The sequence below is a fragment of the Epinephelus lanceolatus genome, chromosome 3 (assembly GCF_041903045.1).
Source record: "Epinephelus lanceolatus isolate andai-2023 chromosome 3, ASM4190304v1, whole genome shotgun sequence".
NCBI classification, from domain to species: domain Eukaryota; kingdom Metazoa; phylum Chordata; class Actinopteri; order Perciformes; family Serranidae; genus Epinephelus; species Epinephelus lanceolatus.
In genome coordinates, this window is record NC_135736.1 from 50,302,501 (window position 1) to 50,314,742 (window position 12,242).

Here is a 12,242-nt window from a genome sequence, read left to right on the forward strand (position 1 = left end):
TGACATCACCATGCAACAAGATGCACGTCTCATGAAAGCAGATCTTTCAGGTTCAAGAAAACATCATCAGACATTTCCTAACAGCACCAGTATCTCAAAGCATCAGTGTCTCTCTTCTTCTTCTGTCTATAAATATGTCTGCTTTCAGTCGCTTTAACCAACGCCACTTCCTGTTAGAATAAACTTAGGCCACAAAAACAGTTTCCTCCCGACTGCAGCTGAACTCGTCAACACGGTCTCCTCTCACGTCGATATATTCGTTATAGACTCTTATCTTTGCACACTGCACATATTTGCACCTCCTGCACAAACCAGGTGAGGTCTCTATATTCCGTCACAGCTCTGTTCTACATATTTATATTTATCTTTGTCATATTTTGAGTGTTGCAGTGCTTTGCATTATTTTCATCCCTCTTATTATGTTTATTGTACGTTAAATGTATGCACCAAAAATCCAAAGCAAACTCCTTGTAAGTGAAAACACACTTGGTAATAAATCCTTTTCTGAGTCTGACGTTTGAGACCAGACTACTTCCTGCTGACCGACTAAAATAAATCTACAGGTGACGCCTCTGTTGTGCTGCGTATGCATCTGTAAGATAATGTGTTAATAACTTTGACACAGTAGATCCGACACTGCAGCAGCGAAGCATCAAGTCCATGACGTAACACTCTGCAGTACTTGTTTATTAGGAGCACTTGACACAGAGTTTCTCACCCCGATGAAAGGGACAAACTTCTGACAGGAGTCGTCGTCGGGGCTGCAGAAGAAGAACAGATTCAAACAGTTAAAAACAAAACAACAGAACTGAATAAATCAAATGTGGAGTCAAAGATTTTCTGTGTGTTACACTGTGATTCCTCTCATGTCCACTAGATGCTGCTGCTGCTGTGGTAAACTCTGTGTGAATGGGAAAACTCCTCCTCACAAACACAAAGTAAACACAGTTTTTGCAAAGTTCAGCTCTCAGCAGGTCACAGAGCTTCTTCTCATGACGTTCAGAAATGGAGGACAGACGTACTGTCGCCGTCTGTGGACACCTGGCGCTGTACGTCTCAATGTCAGGACTGAACAGAGACCGAACAGGAAAGGAGGGGACTCGGGGAACAAAGCGAGTGTAGCCAGACGACTACATGCAACATTGTAATGGAACTCAGGGGGCTAACTTGCTCCTCGCTACGGCAGCACATTTGAATCAGCTGTGATGTTGTGGCATAAGTTTGTTTTATGTGTGGGCGGAGACAGCAGTCAAACGTCAGTGATAATGTTCCACCACCTGTTTGCATTTCACAGTTTAAAAAGAAGACAAAGAGGAAGAAGAAGGAGCGGTTCAGTAAGAGCAAAACAACAGTGTTGAGACAACACCGCCCTGTTGAAATAAGTGCACCACACAGGAAGTGCGTAGTGTACTGCACTTAAGTGTACAAACAGACGTACGTGGTTTGAGACACACTCAAGGTTTGAGGTCTGATCCTGACAGGTAAGAATCGTACCTCTTGTGTTTGCAGGTCAGCATGGCCTCTGAGATCGGACACAGGTGAGAAACAGCAGCTCCGCTCAGATACTGAGACACTCGACCTGCTACACCCACAGGATCTGTGGAACAGAGAGCACATCGTCACCTGACAGAGAGTTTACCAGTGAGTGTTACCTGTCAAACACAGTCAGCATCTACACCTGAGGGAAGGTAGTCTGAGTGGGCGGAAGTTCGCTGCAAAGATCAGCCTCTCATTGGGTGGAACGAGCCACCCGCTGAAGTCCCGCCCTACCACCTACGGTTGTGTAGCAGTTTTCAACACGCCCTTTACGAACTTTTGCAGTGTTTGATCTTGCGGGGATGTAGCCATGTTTCTGCCATGGTTCGTGTCCTGTAGGTGATATTTTTGTGGGCGTGTTACACCAAAACCTGTTTCCCCCCGGCAATATTTTTGCAAGCGCACCGTTGCTGTGGCACCGCCCACAACGATTGTGATTGGCTGAAAGAAATACAAGCAGCAGGGGCGTTTTTTTCCCCAATCTTAAAGTGAGAGTCGGCCCAGCCAGGTCTGGTGAGCAAGACTAGAGAGAGGGTAACCAGAGACCAGAGGCCTCAGTACTGTGAAAGCAGTTCATCTTCCCCAGGATATCTCCTCCTCCTCTGCTCTGACTCACCCGTCACATCCAGCGTCTGGATAACTGCTGCTACAGAGCTGTTATGAACTAGTTCAGTCAACTCTGGGTTTTCCTATCAGCCACCAGCACGTTCATGTGAAAGAGGCGGGGCTGTTAATGATGAGTGACATCATCAGAACCATGCATGAAGTACTTCATATGATATGAGATGAAACGGTACAGAAAGTGTCTGCGACTGTGAGACAGTAAAATGTCAGTGGGATGTAAACGATACTCTGTGATCTTCTAACGGGAAATGTAGAAACACTGAAAACACTCTCCAAAAATTCACCTTCAGCCGAGACTTGAATGACGTGCAGGTATCACTGAGCTGTATGTGACATTAAGAGTATCTTATTTATTTAGTGTGGTGATGATGATGATGATGATGATGATGAAACTCCTCTGTATAGAGTTAACCCTGAAGTGACCTCACTGACTCCAAACACTACTGTATTACTGAGCTGTATGGATATGGGCAGGCGCAGCTTATCCCAGATGGACCTGTACAGGATTCTGGTCTGCAGCCACGAGTGCTGCAGGTTTAGAGGCATAAAAACAAAAATCAATTTGGACTCAAACTGTGAAGTTCCCAGAGATTCCCACCCTTAGGAAACCATGTGAAGCAGCACTGGAAGAAGATGAAACCAAGACTCGATCCTCTGGAGACCACGAGAACCACAGGAGACGCGTGTTGGTGCGTCACTCATAACTCCTACGAGCACATTCAGGTTAATCTGATGATCTCATCCGAGGTCAGAGGTCAGTCATACCAAGAGGAGGAGACTCCACGCGGCCAAACAGCTCCCTCCAGCCGGCGTCCATGAACAGGCTGTTGAATTTACTGTCCAGGGTGGCCAGGTACTTGGCCAGTGGGTGGGCTCCTGGTGGGGTGATAATAAACACATAGAGCATCATGGGAAGGTTCATAACCAGCTGGTTTACATGTCACGAGATGACGTGTGGGAGTTTCTGCGTACCGACGGGGAGGATGAGGAAACGGACGTAGCTCAGCCAATCAGGCGTTTTGCTGGCCAGCTGCTCTACGAAGCAGCAGAGGACGGTGCTCAGGTAGCTCTGATCTCCAACCACCGCCACCTTTACGGTGGGCGGCGTCTGGGAGTTACAGTTACAGCTGGAAAACACAACATACAGTAATAAATGACTGATGTGATATTCAACATTAACTGATGAGAGCAGGATCGAGTTAGCAGCCTGTCGCAGCAGCTGATCAGACGTTTGATCAGGTGCACCGTCTCTACGATTCAACCGATTATAACGGAATAAACAAAAGTGGTGTTTCATCAGCGCAGTCAGGAGGTGAACCTGGAGGACGGGTTTATCGTTCTTGTTCAGCTCGTTGTGTTTGATGTTTTGTGCGAAGGTGAACAGTCATTAATAACTACATCAGTGTCCCTCCATCTCGAGGTGATAAAAACAACACCTGAACAGGTAGACGTTTCTGTTACAGGCACCAATCACTGCAAATGGAAATTCCTATTTCCTGTGAATGCATCACGAAGATTAATGTTCTGAATATTCAAAATGACAGACGGTACTAATTATTTCTCATACGTCTTTTTAATAATCTCTCGTCCTTATCTCTGGAAAGGCCGTCAGAACTTCAATAGAAAACTGGAACAGAGCGTGCTCAGTGTCGCTATCAGCATCAACAGGAAGCAGAAGGAAAAGCTCCACCTGTTTGACGGAGGTTTTCATTTGAACTCTACGTTGTGACTGACTGGTGCGACCTGTTTGTGATAGTGAAACTCTGCTGATGCAACAGGCTGCAGGTGTTTCTCTTATCAGGTGATCGATCAGGTGAGTCTCACAATCTCTGGATCCGGCTGATGATGGCGTTGAAGGCGGCCTGAACATCAGCTGCTGAGACGGTGCAGACGATTGGCTGATCGAAGAGAAGCTCCGACAGATACTGAGGAGGAAGAGAGAGATTTACAGTCAGGTCCATAATTATTTGGACAATGATACAGTTGTCATCATTTTGGCTCTGTACACCACCACAATGGGTTTTAAATGAAACAATGAATACCTGCTTAAAGTGCAGACTCTCAGCTTTCATTTAAGGCTTTTTTCAAAAATGTAGTATGAACCGTGTAGGAATTACAACCATTTCTTCACACAGTCCCCCAACTTTAAGGGCTCATAAGTATTTGGACAAACTAACATAATCATCAATTAAACAGTCAGTTTTAATACTTGGTTGCAAATCCTTTACAGTCAATGACTGCCTGAAGTGTTGGACACATAGGCATCATCAGATGCTGGGTTTCTTCCCTGGTGATGCTCTGCCAGCCCTTTACTGCAGCCGTCTGCACTTCCTGCTTGTGTTTTGGGTGTTTTGCCCTCAGTTTTGGCTTCAGCAAGAGAAACGCATGCTCAGTTGGATTCAGGTCAGATGATATGACTTGGCCATTGCAGAACATTCCACTTCTTTGCCTTAAAAATGTCTTTGCTTGCTTTTGCAATATGCTTCAGGTCAATGTCCAACTGCACTGTGAAGCATCGTCCAATGAGTTTTGAAGCATTTGGTTGAATCTGAGCAGATAATGTAGCCCCAAACACTTCAGCTTTCATCCTGCTGCTCTTGTCAGCAGTCACATCATCAATAAATACAAGAGAACCAGTTCCACTGGCAGCCATACATGGCCATGACATAACAGTACCTCCACCATGCTTCACTGATGAGGTGGTGTGCTTTGGATCATGAGCAGTTCCTTCCCTTCTTCCTTCTCTTGTCTTCCCATCATTCTGGTAGTTGATCTTTGTTTTATCTGTCCATAGTATGCTGTTCCACAACTGTACAGGCTTTTTAGATGGTTTTTGACAAACTCTAATCTGGCCTTCCATTTTTAAGGCTAACCATTGGTTTGCATCTTGTGATAAACCCTCTGTATTTATTCTAGTGAAGTCTTGTCTTGCTTACAAGAGCAGCAGGATGAAAGCTGAAGTGTTTGGGGCTACATTATCTGCTCAGATTCAACCAAATGCTTCAAAACTCATTGGACGATGCTTCACAGTGCAGATGGACATTGACCTGAAGCATATTGCAAAAGCAAGCAAAGACATTTTTAAGGCAAAGAAGTGGAATGTTCTGCAATGGCCAAGTCATATCATCTGACCTGAATCCAACTGAGCATGCGTTTCTCTTGCTGAAGCCAAAACTGAGGGCAAAACACCCAAAACACAAGCAGGAAGTGCAGACGGCTGCAGTAAAGGGCTGGCAGAGCATCACCAGGGAAGAAACCCAGCATCTGATGATGCCTATGTGTCCAACACTTCAGGCAGTCATTGACTGTAAAGGATTTGCAACCAAGTATTAAAACTGACTGTTTAATTGATGATTATATTAATTTGTCCAAATACTTATGAGCCCTTAAAGTTGGGGGACTGTGTGAAGAAATGGTTGTCATTCCTACACGGTTCATACTACATTTTTGAAAAAAGCCTTAAATGAAAGCTGAGAGTCTGCACTTTAAGCAGGTATTCATTGTTTCATTTAAAACCCATTGTGGTGGTGTACAGAGCCAAAATGATGACAACTGTATCATTGTCCAAATAATTATGGACCTGACTGTACGTCATGTATGTTCTCAACGTTTTATTGTTATAATATTAACATACTGACTGACATGTGATCAACAGACTGAACCGACTGTTTCCTGTCTTCTGTCTTATTGTTTGTCTTTTCTGGACCGAGGAGCCGGCTGCACCAACTGGTCTGAACTTAGTCTGGTCCAAACTGCTAAGTCGCTCTTTGTTGAGACCGGTCTTTAGAACGAACATGACGTCACTTGCACCAACTAAACTTAAGCCTAGTCTTAACGTGGAATTTATACTTCTGCGTTGACTCAACGCCGTACCTTACACCGCAGCCTGACGTGCAGCTCCCCAGATATGTGACTCAACGTCACAGTGACGCAGACCTCCTGTCTGTCTCTGTAAGCTGAAACCATTTCCCTCAGTGGAAACAAAGCTTTGATTTACTTTAACTTCACAGATAAGAAACAATAAATTGTGAAGACAATAAAGCCTCCACACACTGTGTGTGATTTATCCTGGCTGAAATATGAGCAGAGAAAATCTCTGCTAGCTGCTAGGCTAATTTATACAATGTAAAATGCCATAGGCTTGTGCTAATAACGTTAGCATGTTGTATTTGTGGGGAAAATGTGTCCAGATAAAGACAAGTGTTTGTCTGTGAATGCTGCGAGTTATAGTGAAGCTGATTTGTGTGTTTAATGTGTGTTTTTTTAATGTGTGTTTTGAATCAACTAAACTTTACAGCACTTCACAGAAACCGCCGTCAACAACTAGTGTTTTGGAGGTGTAACTGCAGAGTGACAGAAATCCCGCTTAACTACACCCGGTCTTAGCGATACATGTTGCTGTGAATGGCCAGCAACTAAGGCTGTTGCCTAGCAGGTCATGTGTTGCTTGGATACACTATTAAATTCTCCTGCTGCCTTGTTATTGTGTTACTAATCATTTATCATTTGCAGCAACATTATTATGAAGCATCAGAGCAAAAGACTTGAAGTACCACCCTGTGGTTGTGTGACTCCGCCCACCAGTCCAGTGTCTCTGACAGTCTCCATCCATGTCAGTGAAAACATAGATGCTTCACACACAGAAGATCTATACAATCAGCACAGTTTCAAGATTAGAGTCACCAATTCAGTATCTGACCAAATGTCTCCCCTTCTGTTCCTGAGATATGACGTTAAAACATGATGATGTCACAGTCAAGCTGACCTTTGACCTTTTGACCTTCATTATTTTATCCTGTTAGACATTTGGGTCAAGTTTGGTCAGAATTAGTGAATGAATTCTTCAGTTTTGGACAGAAACAGGTTTTGTGAGGTCACACTGACCTTTGACCTTCAACCACAAAATTCTAATTAGTTCATTCTTCAATCCAAGTAGACGTTTGTGCCAAATTTGAAGAAATACCTTTGAGGTATTTTTAAGATAAAAGTTTTCACAAGGATGGGTCGAACAAAGGTGTTGTCCTTGCTGCAGCGTGTGGGTTCGATTCCAACCTGCAGCCCTTTGCTGTGTGTCCTCCCCCGTCACACTAAAGTCTGTCCTGTCTAATAAAAAGCTGAAAAATAATCTTTATAAAAGAAAGAGATGTTCAGGTATACAGAGCTGTACACGAGAGGCGTGTCTGGGTTTGAGTGACAGCAGCTGGTGGGTGGAGCGCCACATGAGAAAAGTGAACAAACCTGCAGTTTAAGACTCGGGGAGTGACAGCGTGTCGTTACTAGTGGTATTAAAGAATGACGACCACACCAGCATCTGAATGGAACGAAGTAAGTTTATATTCGGCTGCTTCATGTGCTGCTGCTGACCGGCTACATAGCTCACTGTCCTACCCTTTAACGGACATTAGCGGTGCACTTTTTACCGGTTTGTTTGGACGCTGGTTCAACAAGCTGAGGTGAAGACCAGACGTGTTTATGTTTGTATGTTAGCGAAATAAAAAGGAGACTGTAGGAAAGCTAACGTAGGGTGCTGTTCAGCGTTTCTTGCGTATCAGGCTGCTGATTTATAGACGCAGGTGAGATTCTGATTTCACACCTGCTAGTGACGAGGCGGAGGATTTACACCTGGTCTGAGCGAGAAGAAGGTTTAAGCCGAGATGGTGCAACCAGCGTAACTCTGAGGTCAGACGCCAAGTTACGACCGACTTATCTTCAAACCAGGTTGAAGCCCTGTTGGTGCAACCGGCGACCAACCAGGAGAGCAGAAGTGATAAACAAACTCTGGTTGGTCAATCAGCAAATTTTACATCGAAGAGAGGGACAGAAACAAACTGCTGTCTCTTTAAGACTGATGGACAGACGGACAGACGGACAGACCTGTCCCTGCCAGTCTGTGGTGTTGATCAGGATGATGGAATCAGGAATCTGATCATCAGAGAACAGGATGTGGTTCAGCTGATCCAGGACCGACTTCCTGGCAACCTGAAAACAAACATCGGAACCTCAGTGTGAGTACACGTCAGTACACGTCAGTAACATCAGTACACGTCAGTAACATCAGTACATGTCAGTACACATCAGTACACATCAGTACACGTCAGTACACGTCAGTAACATCAGTACACATCAGTACACGTCAGTACACGTCAGTACACGTCAGTAACATCAGTACACGTCAGTAACATCAGTACACGTCAGTACACGTCAGTACACATCAGTACACATCAGTACACGTCAGTACACGTCAGTAACATCAGTACACATCAGTACACGTCAGTACACATCAGTACACATCAGTACACATCAGTACACGTCAGTACACATCAGTACACATCAGTACACGTCAGTACACATCAGTACACATCAGTACACGTCAGTACACGTCAGTAACATCAGTACACATCAGTACACGTCAGTACACGTCAGTACACGTCAGTAACATCAGTACACGTCAGTAACATCAGTACACGTCAGTACACGTCAGTACACATCAGTACACATCAGTACACGTCAGTACACGTCAGTAACATCAGTACACATCAGTACACGTCAGTACACATCAGTACACGTCAGTACACATCAGTACACATCAGTACACGTCAGTACACGTCAGTAACATCAGTACACGTCAGTACACGTCAGTACACATCAGTACACGTCAGTACACATCAGTACACGTCAGTACACGTCAGTACACGTCAGTAACATCAGTACACGTCAGTACACGTCAGTACACATCAGTACACATCAGTACACGTCAGTACACGTCAGTACACGTCAGTAACATCAGTACACATCAGTACACGTCAGTACACGTCAGTACACGTCAGTAACATCAGTACACGTCAGTACACGTCAGTACACATCAGTACACGTCAGTACACGTCAGTACACGTCAGTGCACATCACTACACGTCAGTACACGTCAGTACACGTCAGTACACATCAGTACACGTCAGTACACGTCACTACACGTCACTACACGTCACTATACGTCAGTACACGTCAGTACTTGTCAGTACACATCAGTAACATCAGTACACGTCAGTACACGTCAGTACACGTCAGTACACATCAGTACACGTCAGTACACGTCAGTACACATCAGTACACGTCAGTACACATCAGTACACGTCAGTACACGTCAGTACACGTCACTACACGTCACTACACGTCAGTACTTGTCAGTACACATCAGTAACATCAGTACACGTCAGTACACGTCAGTACACGTCAGTACACATCAGTACATGTCAGTACACATCAGTACACGTCAGTACACATCAGTACACGTCAGTACACGTCAGTACACGTCACTACACGTCAGTACTTGTCAGTACTTGTCAGTACACATCAGTAACATCAGTACACGTCAGTACACGTCACTACACGTCAGTACTTGTCAGTACACATCAGTAACATCAGTACACGTCAGTACACATCAGTACACGTCAGTACACATCAGTACACATCAGTACACATCAGTACACATCAGTACACGTCAGTACACATCAGTACATGTCAGTACACGTCAGTACACGTCACTACACGTCAGTACTTGTCAGTACACATCAGTAACATCAGTACACGTCAGTACACATCAGTACACGTCAGTACACATCAGTACACGTCAGTACACGTCAGTACACATCAGTACACATCAGTACACGTCAGTACACGTCAGTACACGTCACTACACGTCAGTACACGTCAGTACACATCAGTACACATCAGTAACATCAGTACACGTCAGTACACGTCAGTAACATCAGTACACGTCAGTACACGTCAGTAGGGCTGCACTTAAGGATTATTTTTTATTGATTAATGTAACAATTATTTTTTCCGTTAGTCAACTAATCTAAGGACTCATTTTTCTAAAAAAAAATTATATACAGTACAGGCCAAAAGTTTGGACACACCTTCTCATTCAATGCGTTTTCTTTATTTTCATGACTATTTACATTGTAGATTCTCACTGAAGGCATCAAAACTATGAATGAACACATGTGGAGTTATGTACTTAACAAAAAAAGGTGAAATAACTGAAAACATGTTTTATATTCTAGTTTCTTCAAAATAGACACCCTTTGCTCTGATTACTGCTTTGCACACTCTTGGCATTCTCTCCATGAGCTTCAAGAGGTAGTCACCTGAAATGGTTTTCCAACAGTCTTGAAGGAGTTCCCAGAGGTGTTTAGCACTTGTTGGCCCCTTTGCCTTCACTCTGCGGTCCAGCTCACCCCAAACCATCTCGATTGGGTTCAGGTCCGGTGACTGTGGAGGCCAGGTCATCTGCCGCAGCACTCCATCACTCTCCTTCTTGGTCAAATAGCCCTTACACAGCCTGGAGGTGTGTTTGGGGTCATTGTCCTGTTGAAAAATAAATGATCGTCCAACTAAACGCAAACCGGATGGGATGGCATGTCGCTGCAGGATGCTGTGGTAGCCATGCTGGTTCAGTGTGCCTTCAATTTTGAATAAATCCCCAACAGTGTCACCAGCAAAACACCCCCACACCATCACACCTCCTCCTCCATGCTTCACAGTGGGAACCAGGCATGTGGAATCCATCCGTTCACCTTTTCTGCGTCTCACAAAGACACGGCGGTTGGAACCAAAGATCTCAAATTTGGACTCATCAGACCAAAGCACAGATTTCCACTGGTCTAATGTCCATTCCTTGTGTTTCTTGGCCCAAACAAATCTCTTCTGCTTGTTGCCTCTCCTTAGCAGTGGTTTCCTAGCAGCTATTTGACCATGAAGGCCTGATTGGCGCAGTCTCCTCTTAACAGTTGTTCTAGAGATGGGTCTGCTGCTAGAACTCTGTGTGGCATTCATCTGGTCTCTGATCTGAGCTGCTGTTAACTTGCCATTTCTGAGGCTGGTGACTCGGATGAACTTATCCTCAGAAGCAGAGGTGACTCTTGGTCTTCCTTTCCTGGGTCGGTCCTCAAGTGTGCCAGTTTCGTTGTAGCGCTTGATGGTTTTTGCGACTCCACTTGGGGACACATTTAAAGTTTTTGCAATTTTCCAGACTGACTGACCTTCATTTCTTAAAGTAATGATGGCCACTCGTTTTTCTTTAGTTAGCTGATTGGTTCTTGCCATAATATGAATTTTAACAGTTGTCCAATAGGGCTGTCGGCTGTGTATTAACCTGACTTCTGCACAACACAACTGATGGTCCCAACCCCATTGATAAAGCAAGAAATTCCACTAATTAACCCTGATAAGGCACACCTGTGAAGTGGAAACCATTTCAGGTGACTACCTCTTGAAGCTCATGGAGAGAATGCCAAGAGTGTGCAAAGCAGTAATCAGAGCAAAGGGTGGCTATTTTGAAGAAACTAGAATATAAAACATGTTTTCAGTTATTTCACCTTTTTTTGTTAAGTACATAACTCCACATGTGTTCATTCATAGTTTTGATGCCTTCAGTGAGAATCTACAATGTAAATAGTCATGAAAATAAAGAAAACGCATTGAATGAGAAGGTGTGTCCAAACTTTTGGCCTGTACTGTATATATATATAAATAAATATTATATATATATATTTAAATATTTTATTGAATCATCTTAAAAACAATGACAATTTTAAAATGAGTCTAATTTCTACATCACTGTTGCTTTATGATAATATTATTAATAATAATAATATTCCATATGTGTCAGATACCAGATCAGAAAGTTCTGCACCTCAACTTTAAAACATTGCTGCAAAATGTACATGAACTGCCCTCAACTGGTGAGTCAGGATTTTGACTTAAGTGCTTGTCTTTAAACTTAAAATGATTATCACATGGATTTATTTCATCACTGCAGTAATGTGCAACTAAGATAATTACTGACAAATGTATTTCTGCATCAGTGTGGGGCGAGGAAAGGAAAGGATTTACAGACTGTAACAAGGTCTGTTTTCTCGCTCGTGCACGTCCGTTCAAGTCAAAAGAAAATATAAAACAGCTGAGTAACAATTTTAGATGACGCATGCGGTATCACTGGCGCTAGTGTAGACAGTTTAAGTGATGACTACTAACAGAAACATGTTTGGCGTGTTGATAGTCCTGATATGCTGATGTCA

General features: G+C 43.8%; 1 protein-coding gene across 1 annotated transcript in view; it reads right to left on the reverse strand.

Moving 5' to 3' along the window:
* LOC117254851 (phosphofurin acidic cluster sorting protein 2) overlaps nt 1-12,242 on the reverse strand; it is a 28,547-nt gene that overhangs the window by 1,614 nt on the left and 14,691 nt on the right. Inside the window, 6 exon segments of the mRNA XM_078166573.1 lie at nt 719-785; nt 1,486-1,597; nt 2,926-3,036; nt 3,133-3,287; nt 3,985-4,085; nt 8,035-8,139. Of these exon segments, the coding sequence (XP_078022699.1) occupies nt 719-785; nt 1,486-1,597; nt 2,926-3,036; nt 3,133-3,287; nt 3,985-4,085; nt 8,035-8,139 (651 nt within the window).